Here is a 16,490-nt window from a genome sequence, read left to right as displayed (position 1 = left end):
TTCCTTGTGTCACTATTAGGTAGCATTGTTGCTTGTTGATTTGCTTGAGAGTGCAATTAACACTCTTGGTCCCACGTAAAGATTAACAAGATGAGCATCATGCAACAACTCAGAACTAAGTACAGGCACATATTAGGCTCTTGGTGGTCCAGTCAATGAACTTTCACCTGTATGTGGCCCAGTTACCCTCTACTTTCAGTGGCAGTTGCATGATTCTAATTCCATCCTATACAGAAGGTAGCGGTGCACACTACCCTAGCTGGATCATCATGGAATTTTCACAAGGGGTGAGTGCTCAGTAGTGCCAGTTGGGCATCTAAATAAAGGTCACGTTCTCCAAAGGGTCCAGCACCCAGCAGCTCCCATTGTCACATTCATGGCCAGATTTTCTACCAAACCCAGCAACCAACATGCTGAGCTCTTGTGAAAATCTGGCCTCAGTTGTAGGTGCTGAGCACTTGGAAATCTGACCCTGAGCTCTTTCCCCTGAGTCCTGAACTTACCAACCTTGTCCCAAAAGACAGTGCAACTTTATTTGGTATAACCCAAAGCTTGCACTGCCTCCAAGAGGGGGCTAGCAGGAGGGACAGAGGCACCTATCCAGACATCACTAGGCCAAGACTACTTCCCTGACACCTCCTGGCTACGGGTCTGAGACCCTTCCTGCCATCCGCCTCCCTGAACCCTCTCTGACTACTCTCCGCCTCTCTTCACCTTTCTTCACTCTGGTCCCATGTATGTGCCTCTTAACCTCTTCCCACATCCTCCAATCTCATTACCTCTTTAAAGTACGTTTTGGAATAGACAGCCCATAGAGAAGATGCTCCAGTAAACTAACTTGTGCTACTTTATACTGTCCTGGCTAGTGTGTAAGTGCACGACTGCCCTCTATTGGATGGAATCTGAATTGCTCAACTGTGTGTCCCAAGCCCTATACTGCTAACAGCTGGTGGAGATTCTTTCTGAGCTCAGGTGAGTGGGCTCTGTGCTTCTTCTGAAGCAGGAGAATCTGTGTCAAGTCTTATGTGGCTCCCAGTTTGTTAGAGTATCCAGAACTAGCACAAATATCTGGCCACCACAGTGACACCTCTGTGCTATCCGCAGAGGATCTAAGAGGAAGCCACGCCAGCTGGTCCTGAGGAACGATGAGGTTGACATCCTCCAAAGGAAGTCAGTAGATTTTGTTATTGTGGCAGAGGTTCTGGAGCCAGGACTATTCTACACCACCAGAACTGCGCTTGGAAGGGCAACGCAGGAGCAGATAAAGGCTGCCTAAGGCTGCAGCCCAATTGAGACAGATGCAAAGCGAGCGAGGGCAAAGCTGGCATGCTCTATTTATACACATTCTCAGCATGCTGAGGTTGAATTACAGCCTTGGCACTGGCTCACGGCCAATGCCTTGTTATTTATAAATGTACAGCACCTTGGAGACAAACAAGGGAGTGGAGACACCTTTTCACCAACAGACAGAACTACAAACAAACATCAAGCTCTTTCTGGTGTTCCTGAGTGAGCGTGGAGCCCGTTTGCGAGCACACCTTGCCTGGACCCTCCCAAACCTACCAGAGCTTAATAAGGCTCTAATCATCCAGGGGTTGCTGGGCAATGGCTGCTAGTGACTGAGGAGGTTCCGTTCAGATAAGAGCATGGCTGCTTAGCCAACCCCATTAGGTTCTCTTATGAGATGCCCAGCCTCCAGCACGCATTGGAAAAACAGTTTCTCTCGCTCTGTGTTCCCACTGCCAAGTCCATCTCACACTAGTAGGAGCCACATGAAGCAGATGTTCTCAGATCTCAAAACCAGGGCAGGTCCAACTTTCTGGGGCAAAGGGTCGGGACAGATTTTGTGTCTGAACTCCATCCACGCATCACTAACAAGAGCCTTATTTGGGTTGGATGCCAACTCATTACTATTGTAAAGATTGGACATGGCCTTGCTGAAATGGTCAGGGAAACCTGGACTGACCTTACAAGTTCGTGCTGATGTTTACCAAATGGCTCCACCTACAGTGAGGGCTCAGAACAGTTTCACAGTGGTTAGCGATACCTCACAGGCTGGCAAAGCTAGGCTAGCGACGTACAACTGCGGTGGGCGTTGACTCATCCATTGCTGGCTACGTCTTGTGTGCGTAGGAATCGATGGCAGCCAAAGCTACACCGGAGCTGCACAAACAAGGCCATCATGTAGACTGTTCATAACCCTCACACAGGACCTTCTTAATTCAATGCAAACCGAGGGAAATGTGGACTAAATATCTGCACAACTGACTGTCCCTGAAGGAGTTTGCACTCCCCCAGCTCCAGTCTATGGTATGTCTACACTGCAGTAAGACATCCATGGCTAGCCCGTATCAGCTGACTTGGGCTTGGGCTGCAGACCAGGCTCTGGGGAACCCCGCAAGGAGGTAGAATCCCAAAGCCCAGATGTCAACACTGCAATTATATAGCCCCACAGCTCAAGGCAGCTGACATGGGCCAGCCGCAGGTGTTTAATTACAGTGTAGACGTGCTCTTTAGGAGCAGAGATTGATTCTGTCCAGCTTCAATGCATTGCATAGGGAAGTAGAAGTGGTGTCCCCAGGAATGCCAAAATCTGCTCTCCCCAGCTCCATCATGGGAAGTGCACATGACATCCCTAGGTGAGCAAAAACCTCGTCCGAACAGCTCCAGTAGATTCCTGGATGCTCAAGACTTAGCCGGCAATGGATAAGCCAGTGCCCACCACAGCTAAAAGGCTAATAGCTATGGCAACAGATCTGCAGGCAAGTGCTCACTTCAGCCTTCCCAACAGCTGTGAGGGAGACAGAGAGCTGGGTGCCGGTTCCAATGGGAACAGCAGGTTCCCAACCCTTCTGCAGGGACAGTGCTGTAGTTAGATGCCAAAGACAGAGTCTTAGCAGCTAGATAGACAAACAGACAAAGTCATATAGACAGGGGCAGCGGGAGACTCAGATCCACTGAGACAAGACTATCGCTAATGATGTTTTTCCTTGGCTGGCTCTTCCATGCATCCTTGTAACATCAGTCAAGATTTTCCTCTCTCTGATCTCAGATGACACTCTCCACCCACCCCCAACACAGCAAGAGAGCACAGACCAAAGCAACTCAGCTCCCCAAGTCCCAACTCCAATGGTCACATCCCCAAACACCCCGTCCCCAAACTGCCTCTGGCACACAACCCTCACATTGGCCCAACCCCCAAATCGCTCACCCCAAAGTGCCCCTTATGACATTCCTGCCAAATCCTCTGACCCCCACAAATCACCCCAAATGCAAAAAGGGCCCCAGCATCCAGATAACCCCAATACAGACCATCCAACCCACACATACACACCTAGGTTTATCTTAAAACACATGCACCCCAACACACACACCCCTTGGAGAGATAGAAAATGCAGGGTTTGCCCTCCTTTTGGTAGCCTGATGCCCACGTCACAGCTGGCCCTGTGCACTCATGTCGTCTGACACCCAGAAGCCTCTTTGCCTCAATCAGCAGATTTTTATTACACTGCCAACAGCTCCACTCTGCTGTTTGTCCCCAGTGGGACTGGCTGGGCTGCCGCCTTCATCTACCTTCAATTTTCCCACAGTAAGACTGGGGCTCACAACATTGACGCCCGCTTCTAGCCCCAAGCCCCAAAACACCCCCAAAACGAACAACACTGAAACTAATCAACCTATGCTCCCCCCAGTACATTAATAAAAGTTTGAAACAACCACCCTAACCCCAAGCAGAGGTTGTTGGGATTTTACCCCAAAAGGGAAGAAGTGCCAGAGACTCCAGGAAACCCACCAGGGACTTCACTATTGCTATTGATTTTAAATGGAAAGTGCTCAGATCCCACAATGATGGCTGGCACCACAGAACCCACTGAGAGTCTCTTAGCACCATTAGTGCTCAGGCTCAGACTGGGCCAAGAAAGGCCCCCAGAGCAAGTATCACCAAATCCACAGCTTGGCACAAACGCTAGCCTTGTTCCAGGGACAGGAGAGCAAGGTATGAGGTTGGGCGGGGGTGGGGGAGGAGCAGGGCCAGATTGAGGGTCGCTGGCAGAGTTGTGGAGGGTCCCAGAATAACTGAGGGTGATGCCAATGAGGATTAAGGCACCTGGGTAGTCGAGTGGATCAGGAATTTTTCAATAACACTTATTGTCATTGGAAAAGGCCAATTTGTCAAAACCGAAACTGTTCAATGAAATGGTGCAGGTTCAACAAAACTTTTCCTCAGAAGGTTTCTTGGGCCCAGGATAGAATTCCTGCCCAAAATGAGAGAACCACAGTGATCAGGGCAAGCAGCAAGGATGTGGTAACGCAGGTTCAGGTCTTTGGTCTTCCTGATTTGAAGCAGGGACATAATCCTGGGTCTCCACCATCTCAAGTGACTACGCTGACCCCCAGGGTATTCTGTGGGTGGGGTCACTCCTGCTGGAGCTGTTGTACATTGCACTGAGCCAGAGCCAGAAAGACTGACTCTTTATCCCAGGGGTAAAGGCACCAAATCAGGGACTTGAACCTGGATCTCTCACATCCCAAGTGAGTGCTTGGCCACTTGGCTTTTCTGGGGTGGCACTCTGGGTATGTCTACACACCTGAAAAACCTCAGAGTCCTGGTCAACTGACTTGCACTGCTGGGATCAAAATAGCAGTGTAGACATTCAGGTTTGGGCTGGAAACCTGGCAAGAGAGGAGGTCCCTGGAGCCCAGGCTCCAGGCCAAGTGGGAATGCCAACATTGCTAGCTTAAGCCCTGTGCATAGACCCCATGAGTCCAAGTCAGTTGACCCAGGCTCTGAAATTTGCTGCTGTGGGTACTTTTTGTCTGTGTAGACGTGTTTCTCTCTCTCTCTGGTTTTTCTAAAGGTCTCAGTTTTGTCCCAATGTGGAATCAAACCTAATGCCAAAACCTCAATTTTTTTCACAAAACAAAGTTCTGTTCTAGGGCTGCCAACCCTCCACAATGGTCCTGGAGTCTCCAGAAATTAGAGATTCATTTTTAATTAAAGGTTACGTCATGGTTACAGAGTGGTGCACACAAACACCCACCCATGCACGCACCCCAGCTAAAACTCAGGCAGAGGATCTGCTAGAGCCATTTCCATTTCGAACGCCAGGAACCAGATCTCCTCTCTAGCTCTCAGCCCGATGGTTAAAAAGAAAATTCTTCTTTGTTTTTTTCCACCTGCATCCCTCAGGGAAACACAGCTCAGGTGTTGGGCCGCACTTGTCTGCAGACAGGTCTCTTCTTCTAAACAGCTTTACTGCTGCAAACAAAAGCAGGTCAAGTGAGCTGCCCAAACATGTCAGAATCCCATTGCATATGAACAGGGCTCCCAGCTAGTCCATACTGGTAGCTCAGGATGCCTTGGATAGATTAACTCTTTGCAAGGCAGGACACTGCTGTGCAAGACCAGCATTATCCCTTCCTAAAGCCACCAGACAATAAGGAGTCTAAGCAGACAAGCATGACATGCCCTCAGGGAGAGAGCAAGGGACTTGGAGTTACAACTCCAGGTGCTGTGCTGGGATCTGGAAGGCAGTGTAGGTCTAGCAGGTAGCACAGGGGCACTAGAAACCAGAATTCCTGGGTTCTACATAGGCTGACTTCAACATCTACTCTGCACTTTCTTAGCATGTTTGTGAAATGTTCTCTAAGTGTTTAATTAATTCATCACAGCTATCGGGTGGATAGACCACTATCACGATCTACATTTTACTAAGAGAACAAACAGGCAGAGAGGATAAGCCCAAACTTTTCAAATTCAGTGGCAAAAGATAGGTACCTAAATAAAAATTTAAGTGCCCATGTTTAATGACCCAAGTTTGAAAATTTGGCCTTAAGAGCCACCCAGTTAGCCCATGGCAGAGCCAGGAATAGAACCTCAGGATCCTGGCTTCCACAGCCCCTTACTCTAACCACTAGCCCCCACTGCACTCCCTAAGGCAGAAATAGCATCCTGCAGTTCTGACTCGCCATCCCCTGCTCTAAGCACTGGACCTGCGCTGCCCTCCACGAGCTAAGGATAGAACCCAGAAGTCCTGCTTCCCCAGCCCTAGCCTCTGACGCACCATTGTAAATTCTCTTCTTTGCCAGGAACATATTTCAAAGTGAAAACACGCAAGGCAAATGTCACACATTTTCCCGCACTCCTGCTGCTCTCCCTCCCCTTTCAGTCTAAACTTCATTTCATGCTGGAAGGGGTCTATAATTTGTGCTCTGCAGAGCTACATTCTCTCAGGCACTCTCTCTCAACTCGTTCCTAATGCAGGTTATTTCCCTCTGCAAGTCGGACACATCCACAGCATTTAACTTCTGAGCAAGCGTCAGGCTTTCAGACCAGCTGACAAAGAACTGCCGTTAATTGGACGATGCACAGAGCCTGCCCTGTATCATTTATTCATAGACACTGGTTTATTGTATTACTGATTGTAATTGTATTGTATTGATTATTGTATTACTGAAAAGCCACATTCAGAAGTTTCAGACATACTCATTTCCAAGGAGAGGAGAAATAGATACAGCTTTATGAGTGCAGGGGACTGGACTAGATGACCTCTGAAGGTCCCTTCCAGTCCTATGATTGATTCTATTTTGGCACTAACCCCTGACACCCTGCAGCCGTTCGACAGGAAATGGACCCTCCTCTGATATTAAACAAATTCTTTATGTAGCCAATCTGCCACTGGGGAGAGTAAGAGGAGTTTTTGCTGTAGGAATAATAATGCTCAGAGAAAAGTCCGGAGCACTCTCGACTTAGTTTGTACACAGGGAAACCAACAGACTTCACTAAGAGTGGAGATACGGGCATGGGTTTTTAAAGCAAGAGCTTATCTCTGCGTGGTATTGAAATGGCACCCATCGCTGTAGTATTTGAGCAGTGAGCACCTCACAATCTTTCATGGACTTATCCTCACAGCACCCCTGTATGGTAACGCAGTGCTTTATCCCCATTGTACGATTGGGAGACTGAGACTATGGGGACACGTCTACACTGAGTTTTAAAACCCACCACAGAGCATCTCAGGCTGGGTCTACAGACTTTGGCTTGTGTTACAACACTAAAAATGAAGCCTGGGGTGGGCTTCAGGGCCCAAGCTACACAGCTGTATTTAGCATCGTAGCATGAGCCCGAGTCTGTAGTCCTGGGCTCTAAGACTCACTGCCACGGGTTTTAAAATGCAGCGTAGACACACCCAGGAGGCTAAGTCTTTGGTCAATCTGTGGCAGGGCTGGGAATTGACCACAGGAGCCCAGGGGCCCAAGCTAACACCCTAACCATCGGGTCGTCTTCCTTCTCCCTACCACCTGCCACTGAAAGGCAGCTCCCCTACACCCCAATCCTCCAGACACAACGCATCGAATGAGGACTCCTTCTTACTTACTTACTGTTTCTATTACTGCAGTGACTAGGAGCCTGAACAGAGATCCGGACCCCAGCATGCTAAGTACTTTACAAACACACAGTCAGAGACAGCCCCAGGCCCAAAATGCTCACAGTGTATATAGACAAGACAGAGAAAGGGTGGGAGGGGAACAGGAGGTCCAGAATGGGGAAGTGACTGGTCCAAGGTCTCACAGCAGGTCAGTGGCTGAGCTGGTGAATAGAACCCAGGTCTTTGGACTGCCACTCCCTGGCCTTAACAGCTAGAGTCTAGACTGTACTTCCCTTTAAGATTGGGCTTGTTAGCAGTGCTGGTGAAATAAAAAGCAAAAGGGAAAACTGTCTCTCCCTTGTTATTCAAAATCAAAATGTAACGAGGAAGGCTGTCACACACACAAATACTCCAACCAGCTTCTCCCATAGAGCAGATTCAGTAAAACCCTCATTAGATCTGGGCGCTAAACTCCCCTGCGCTTCCAGCAAGCCAATGACATTAGACAAAGACTTAAGACAAATTCCTAAGTTCAGCTGTAGTCCTTCCCCATGGAAGGTTGGATGACGTGATGATGAGAGCGGAGTAAATACCTAGAAAGATTAGGCTGGGGTAGACTAGGCAGACAGATGAATTACACATGCCAACAGACAGGTGAAGGAATCTGAACAGCTGCGACAGAACATCACTGCCAAGGCAATGCTTGAACCAGCAGAGGGCACACCGCTAGACATCCAAGTCTATGCATAAAGAATAAAGCTCCTCCCCAGAAGCAGACGGAGCCTAGACTACACAATCCAGCCTGAGTTCTTCTAGTATCCCACCAGGGAATAACGGAACCCTTGGTCTGCAGGCTGTATGGGCAGGCAGCCAGCTTACCCGAGTGGCTATGCCTCAGTACAGGATCCCCCAGACACCAATCAGTGGAAATGCCGCAACCATTGGGGATTATTTAGAACACCATACATTCATCCAGTAGCAAGGGGGTGACGGGGAAGGATCTGAGTTAATCTCTTAAATCACAGGCTCCTCCCGAGTGAGTTAAAACCAGAAGCACAGCAGATGGATTACATAGCAAGGTGCCTACTGTGGAACATGGAAGCACCATGTCACAACAAGCATGTCAGAGAAAACTGGCCCATGCTCTGCAGGTAGGAAGCGGCGCAGCTGCATTGACATCCTGGAGTTGCACTGCCCTGGTCTAAGGGTACACCAGGTCCCTGGAGTCACTGAGTCCCTGGAACCATGGGCCAGAGACCAGCCTAACAACCAGTACCAGGATAAACCCAGTCGCCAGCGGCTAACCAGCTCGGCCAAAGCATAGTGCAGAAGAGACCACTACAAACATGTATACAGACCGGCCGCACACGGCACTGCCAGGGAGCCAAAGGAGGCCACACAATCACTGCATCATTGTATAGACATGGTGCTGCGACTGTTCTGTGCCTCCCTCCACTCCAGCACAACATCCTCTCTGCCCACTCCTCAGCCTGGCTCGGGCAGGTGCAGGGTGAGAAGAGTTGGGAATGGAAGAGGTGGCTTCTTTTCTCCCACCTCCAATGTCCTGACTGCTTGGAGGGACTGGGAAGGATCCAGGCTTGTTGAGAGACCAGGCAGATGGAAAAGGATTTGCCATCAGGCCTTTGGACCCACCAGATCTGCAGCGAATTCCCCATGAGGGTCTGTGGGACATCCCTATTCTAGTCTCCACATCATGCCATGCAGGTGGAGAACCAAGGCCAAATCGTGCACTACTGCATAGCCCGGGAGAGAGGGAGGACAGTTCTTACCGGCAGAGATGGTCCGTCCGGCACATGTTCCGCAGATCCAGGCAGTTGGGCTTCTCCTTGTCCTCATAGGAACAGCTGGGGACTATGGTCTGCCGGCGGCGCTCAGCGCAGGCCTGGTCCTTGCAGGAGCAGAAAAGCAGCCGATAGGTGTATTCACTGGGCACTCGGTCAAAGAACTGGCGCAGGGCCTTGTGGCACTTGCGGCGGTTGCAGTGCTCGGTGGCCGAGATCTCTTTGCTGCAGGTGGAGATGTAGACTGAGCGCAGCCTCTTGCAGTTGTCATTCAGGTTGCAGGCTTTGGCTGCATCTAGGCAGTGGTTACTTTTGGAGTTGGTAGCAGGATCCATTCCTGTCCAAGCAGAGAGAGGGAGAGGGGATGGGCGTTACTCAGAGTTGATGGCAGAGTGGCTGATGCTGCTGGCATGCCCCGAAACTAGGGAAGAGGAGAGGATGTATGTGACTAGGGGAGCCAGAACAGAGCATCCCCACCACAGGTGGCTACAGCATTCTGGCATGCCCTAGCACCGAGACACAGCTACAAAGTCCAGGCACATACTGCACTATGCCTATTATGCTACGACTGGGATAGGCATTACCAGAACCCAGCCGAGCCACTCATTCAATGCAACAGTCATCAGCCACGTTCCTGCCAGCTGGGATGCCGCACAGCAGCATGGCAACCGCACGGGGGGAGGCACTGAACTGGTTATTTGGCAATGCTTCATTCCATTGAAAATCCATGCCTTGAAGAGACACCTCTACATTGCAGGTCCCTGTGGCAAGGACAAAAGGAGGGCAGCTGCTGGGGTGCCACATGGAGCAAGGTGAAGGAGGGCTGGGGAAAACAAGGGTCCAACTAGGAATTTAATGCCGCTTTTAGGTTTCCTGGGTGCTTTACTCCCCCCTCTCCCAGCATATTCTTTCACTAATGCCACTGTAATTACAGCTTGGCTCATTCCCAATCAGAGCCTGAACACAGAAGATATTTGCTTTTAAAAAGAAGTGTCTGTATATGGACATATGAGAACAGGCAACAACTGGTACAACTCCTACAATGCAGCATGTGAAAATGCAGCAGCGGCAATGTTAACTGCATAGCTACTGGATAAATAAACACCAGGGGGGTATGTGTGATGCTGGCAATGTGGTGAATGACGTGTGTCACAGTTGGTGTTGCTTTAGGGTCTCTGTGTAAGCCACTGCAGCCTGACACAGAGGTGCTGGGCCAACTGCTACTAGTAGGGGGTCACCTCAAGTAACGGTGAAATTCTCCCCTTCGGCCAGAAGTGAGCTGCAAAGGCCTCACATGTGTTATCTGTCTAGGTGTGAACTGTGCTGTTCATACAAAGGACAGGGGATGACAACCTGTCACCCTGAACTGGGCGCAGTCATTCCCACCTGTAAAGTGTGGGTGTAAAGCGCTGCCACACAGGTAGCATTTTGCACCGACAGTACACTGGTGACTGATCACAAGAGGAGCCTGGTTCCTATTTACACTAAGGCCTCAGGCTCCTTTGCACTGCCAAAGCAGTGTCAATAAGAGTACAAAGGCAGGCTCAGCAAAGCATCGGGCTCAGAGTGTCTCACACAAAGAACTGATTTCCAAGGGTGAATAGATGGTTGGAACCCACTTCTTCAAGAGACACAGATTTTACCCTTCCTCCACCAGCACGGTGGCCCAGTTGAACAAATAGAGCTTTGGGAAGACTAGAGCATGATCCATCTGATTGGTCAAGCACCGTAGCAAACCACCTGCCCCTCACAGACAGTCTAGGCAAGCCAAGAGCGCTGAGCTAGAGACCCAACAGAACCGCTTGCAGCCAGGCAGGACCAGGGAGAAGGGGAGCAGTTAAGTGAAGAGAGCTGCTGAAGAAACGGAAATGCTGGCCTGCCAAGTGCACAGCTGGATTTGCAGCATCTGCTCCCGGAATCCCAGCAATCAGCAAAAACAAAAACCAAACACACACACACATATTTACAAAAACACACACACTTCGGAGAAGGAACAAGGGCTGAAATTTTTGTCAAAATGATGAATTGCCTAAGGAGAGCCAGATGCTATTTTAAAGTCACCTGACTTCATCAGTAATTTCTTCCCTAATTTCCCCTCCCCCACAAACCAACCAGGATCCTGGATTCGTCCGCTGTTCCCCAGTTTCCACTGGCAGAGACAGATGGCAGCATCAAGGTGGGTTTCCTAAGAGAAATATTTGCAGAGCCTTGGTAATTAGCAAATGGCAAGCAGCTACCTAGGTGGGAAACTTTGGCTTTGTTTTTTCCGCTCCCTGCTTTGTTCCATCAGTGCTCACAGGCCTCACCAAGAGCTCCCCCACAGCCAGCCCGCCTAAGCTGTTGCCTACCGAAGCAGCTGTTAAGAGAATCAGACAGCTTCTAAAGCCATCTCTGCAACTGAGACATTTCAATCCTCATTTGGAATACAGCCTTCCAGCACCTCTCCCTGCAGCACTCCCTGCTGGGAGAAGCCAAAATTGGAATGGCCCTACAGCCAGTGCACCTGCACCATTCCCTACAGCGCCTCCTGCTGGGAGAGGCTAGAACTGGTGGAGCCATGATCACACCCACAGCTGGCTCTGATGTGCCACGTCGCACACCCTACTTCAAAAGGCAGGGACGGAAGTAGCTACAATCCCCCCACCCCCGACACATACACAGCCAGCTATTTATCCCACATCCTTCCCCAGCAGTGGCTTGGGGAGTGTTCTCTGTTGAGACAGTTGCTTGCCAACTTCTAGACAAGCGCTAAGTACTAACACAGCATATATGTTAAAAACCTACCCTGCAAAATACAATACAGAACACAGAGTTTGTCCAGTTTCCTGTCTTCCCAAGCTACATACGTTCTACCCTGCAACTTCCCCTTCCCTAGATACCACAGTGAGGAGCAATAGGCAGATGATAAGCAGGCAGACATGCCTGGGGGCAGCACATATGGTGGTAGACACATGGCAGTTGTCTCTCTCCAGCTCCCAGGGCCTTCTTTCACCTTGTCTCACACTCACTAAGCATTTGTTCTGGGATCTGGTTTAGACCAGAAGGAATCAGGCACTGGTGCAGCTGGATCTTGCTCACTCTGGCCTATCGTCCTCAGAACCTTCAGAACACTTAATAGAGCGGAGCGCACGGCATTCTGATGCACTGGCATACATGTGAGATCAATGCACAGTGCTGGCTTATTGTATAATCCTCGTTGAGCACCTGCGTCTGTCCTGCCTGAGACCTGCGGGGACCTGGATGCATTTTAATAGAGCCTGCACTTGGAAAAGCGCAGTTTCTGGGGAGCTCATTAATAAGGCACAAGTATTAACATTTCATGAGGCAGAAAGGCAATGGGGTCTATGAAGCTGGGGCTTCTGAGGGAGCTCTGGGAGAGTGGCAACTCCATTCCCCTTAGCCCCTGAGCTTATCCCAACCCTCACAATACGCAAGACAGGGCCCAGGGCCCTCCAGGGGCAGGAGATGGTGCAGAGACTTCCAGGCAGGAAAAGGAAGGTTACCTGCAACCCTGTATATGCTGCCTACTGTGTACAGATCAAGCATACAAGAGCTCGAGCCTGCATCAGGGTCTCCAGCACAGAAGTTAGGTGCTTATCAGCACCCCAGATCCATTTCCCTCCCCATCAGTCCCCGTACAAAAAGGCTTCGTAGAATCTCCAATACAGGTGAGTCCAGAAGAATTTTGAGGCAAAATAATGGATATAAAGTCTGAGTCTCACATGAATCGCTGCTAACATCCATTAATGCTGTCGGAAGCCACGTCTGCTCTTGCTAGGGCTGCCTTTGGCTCTTGGGACAGATGCGTCATTATTCACCCCTTTGCCAACAGCCAGGCGCTGCTAGCACAGGAAATGAATGAACATTCACCACCAACTTGCAACCTGAGTTCAGCACATTCCCTTGTCCAGCATGGGTTCCCTTTACTGCAAACATTGGGCACAGACAGTACCAGGCTGTAGAACACTGTTCTGGCTTGAGCTAAACCTTGTTATGGGTCATACACGGCCACTGCTTTCATTCAGAATAAATGCAAAGAATCCATTGTGATCACATGACTGAAGCAACAGCAGCAGCAGCCAAAACATAGGCACACGGAAAAGCCAAGCAGAAGCTGAATTATGTGGCTCAGAGGGTTTCATGTGTATGGACAGGGCTTTGACTGGGGGAACAGTTTCTCTAGTCTGTGGGTGCACACAAGAGGCACAAGACAAGGAGACAAAAGACAGAAGCAGAGAGAAAAAGCCAAGTAAACGTAACCTGGAAGCACAATATTGTGGTCCTGAGATAAAGCTAAGAGAAAAAGCTCTTCGGATACAGAGTGCTGGCTGGAAAGGCAGACTTGGGACAACCAACAAAGGAAATGTGTGTGGGTTTGTTTGTTTTGTTCCTCCTGTGTTTGGGGAAACAATTTCTCCTCCCAACTAGAAAAACTGCTAAGGTCCCAAATTTTAACCAACTGCTCAGGCCAAAAGGAGTAACAATAAAATGTAACGGTGTCTACTGCAAGGAAGACCTTCAGGCAAAGTATGGCAAGCTTTTAATTAAAGGGGAGGAGAGAAGGAATCTGGGATAGAGATAGAGACAGAGGAAAGCTGGTCTTGTGCTTAAAGAACTCACTGGGCATTCAAAAGATTTGGGTGCAATTCCTGGCTCTGCCACAGACTCCCCTGTGTGGCCTCTGGCAAGTCAGTTCATCTTTCTGGGTCTCAGTTCCCCCACCCCAATCTGTAAAATGGGGAGAATAATCCTCCCTTGTCCCACCCTGTGTCTGCCTCATCTGTTCAGATTGTGAGCACTTCAGGACAGGAACCATCTCTCACTATGTATGCATACAGGGCTTTGTGCAAGCGGTTTCTGAGCCAAGTTGAGACCATTAGGCATTACAGTAAGGATATCAGAGACAGAGGCACAGAAAGCTCTGGAGGCAGCTGATCTCCAGAAGGGAAGCTGTGTGCACAAATGGAGGAGAACAGAGCTAAAACTGGCCCCATGATAGAAATGCATTTAGCAGCTTCCCCCACCTAGCTGTGCCAACGCCCTCTCACCTGCTCTACAAGCAACCTGCTGTTCCATGCCTTGGCTCTCCACAAACAACTCTACTGATGCATATGAGTCCTGCCCTGCAGCCCCCCTGCCTCTCCAGAGCACAGACTGCTAATTGTGCCAACTTGGGCATTGGGTCTATTGATGCAGGAAACAAACACACACAAGGGGTTAGAGGGAGACCCACCACCAAAGCCATTGGTGATGGCATTTCAGGAGTTCCCAATCAGGTCAGCTTCTTTGCAGCCAGCAAGCCTGGCGTATGCAATATCTCCATCTTTGCTTCCACAGCCCCTTTTTGAAAGGTTACGGTAATCCCACGGCTATCCCCACAGGCAATTAATGCCAGGCTGGCCCAGACTTGTTATCGACAAACAACAGTAACAGCTCGTTTACTTCAGTTGCTTCAGCTTCAGGTCAGGGGGGAAGCTCCCGCTCCCTTCACAGCCTCATTACTGCCATGCATGCATGGACACAGCATCAAGGGTGGAGGGCAGAAGGAATGAAGGGAGGGGCTGGGAGAGGCAGCTGCACCAAGCCACATCCTCGGCTGCTCTTAAAAGACACTGGAGAAGAAACTTGTAGGAGCGCAGGATAGAGGGAACATCCTGAGCAGGAGGCCAGGACAGGAGAAAAGCCCTCAGCAAACGGACACACAGGGTGGTAGACTAGGGCAGGAATGGGGATGGAGTGGCGTCTGAGGCAGGACAGGAGGGTGGGGTCTAGTCAGGGTAGGAGTGGTTGGATCTTGTGCAATAACAAGAGAAGAGCAGCAGGAGAGTAAGGGATGGAGCTGAACAAGGGGTGGGAAAGGGAAACTGCAGACAAGAGGCAGTGCACCCATGTGTGCAGGCAGATGGATGTAGGACATTCAGGCTTTAGAGATTCAGGCTTTTGAGTCCCTCCTTCAATCCCCACTGGGTTGGCCAAGCTGGTGGCAGTCACATATGCACTACTTAATCCATCAAGAGAGGGCTAAAGTGGGATGCAGGCCTAGCGTGGGCTCCTCCGTCCAGGGCTGAATCCCACACTATGCACAAGAGAGGTGCAACAGATCAACATAGAAATGTCTATCCGCTCCCCGTGTTCCCAAACCGGCACCTCCTGCTCACGTCCCCTGGAGCTAGTGGTGATTCCTCCAGGAGTTTGGAGCGACGCCCGAGGAGCAGCTCTAACCTGCTTTTGCGGTGACACTTAACAGCTCTGACAGCCATTTGGCGAGGAATCGGATCTTTTTGAAATTTAAATAACATGTTTTCCGCATTTGGCCTGGGAGACAACCTGAGGATAATCATGTTATGCCCCATGCAGCCGTGAAAGCAACACTCTCCTTTGCTGAGCATTTCTCTATCCCATATCCCAGCCTCCCACTCTGGCTGGCAGTTCTGCCCCCTCCTCCTCCAGCCCCAATTGCCAGAAACATTTCCTGTTAATCACGGGTTGGTTTTTGGAATAGATCAGCCCACAAATTAATAATCTCTGATGCCAGACACTTCACTTTTCATATTTTTCCACCAGCTAAATGTTTCCTTGATGATAATTTAATCCAAAATGCCGGGGGAGAAATGGCCGTGCTGTCTGGAACCCAAAGGCTGAGCTCCCTGGAGCACCTTTGCCTCAGAAGTTAAAACCAGGAGTTCGACTCAGCAACAATATGATTTTACTTTCCATTTTTAAATCCTCCTTTTGAGCCACCTCTCAACTAGATTGAGAAGTTTTCAGGGCAGTGATTAGGTCAGGCGAGGCATTTGTACAGCATCTAGCACAATAGGGGGTCCTGATCCTGCCTGGCCATTACTTCAGGGAAAACAATCTAGCCACTGCCTTCAATTAACCCTTTTAGTGCTGAACAGAGAAGGGCACTGATAGGAGATCTATGATCCTCTCCATCTGTGACCTGTCTGCTGAGCTCTTCCCTCCTCCCCATTGTGAGGTGGACAAAACTGAGAACCAGTAAACTCATTCCATGCAGGCTACTGAGCTGACAAACAATAACAACTTGATTTCTCTGAGCCTGTGACCAAGGAGCATAAATAGGACCCCACCAAATTCACAGTCATAGGATTTTTAAAATCATAAATTTCATGATTTCAGCTATTTAAATCTAAAATTTCAAGGTGGTGTAATTGTAGCGGTCCTGACTCAAAAAGGAGTTGTGGAGGGTGAGTGTCAAAAGGTTATTGTAGGGGGGGTGCAGTACCGCTACTCTTACTTCTGCCCTGCTGCTGACAGCGACGCTACCTTCAGAGATGGGCAGCTGGGCAGCTGGAAA

At 49.8% G+C, this 16,490-nt stretch overlaps 1 protein-coding gene across 3 annotated transcripts in view; it reads right to left on the bottom strand.

Moving 5' to 3' along the window:
* Positions 1 to 16,490, bottom strand: part of GFRA2 (GDNF family receptor alpha 2) — a 102,831-nt gene that overhangs the window by 51,394 nt on the left and 34,947 nt on the right. For all 3 annotated transcript variants that reach the window (XM_032800917.2, XM_032800918.2, XM_032800919.2), the window contains one exon: positions 9,161 to 9,509. In XM_032800917.2, coding sequence (XP_032656808.1) covers positions 9,161 to 9,509 — 349 coding nt within the window. The remainder of the gene's footprint in view (positions 1 to 9,160; positions 9,510 to 16,490) is intronic.

This window comes from Chelonoidis abingdonii, chromosome 2, assembly GCF_003597395.2.
Source record: "Chelonoidis abingdonii isolate Lonesome George chromosome 2, CheloAbing_2.0, whole genome shotgun sequence".
Classification (NCBI taxonomy): domain Eukaryota; kingdom Metazoa; phylum Chordata; order Testudines; family Testudinidae; genus Chelonoidis; species Chelonoidis abingdonii.
The sequence above is the reverse complement of the archived record's forward strand: the minus strand, read 5'-3'. Positions and strand labels throughout refer to the sequence as shown.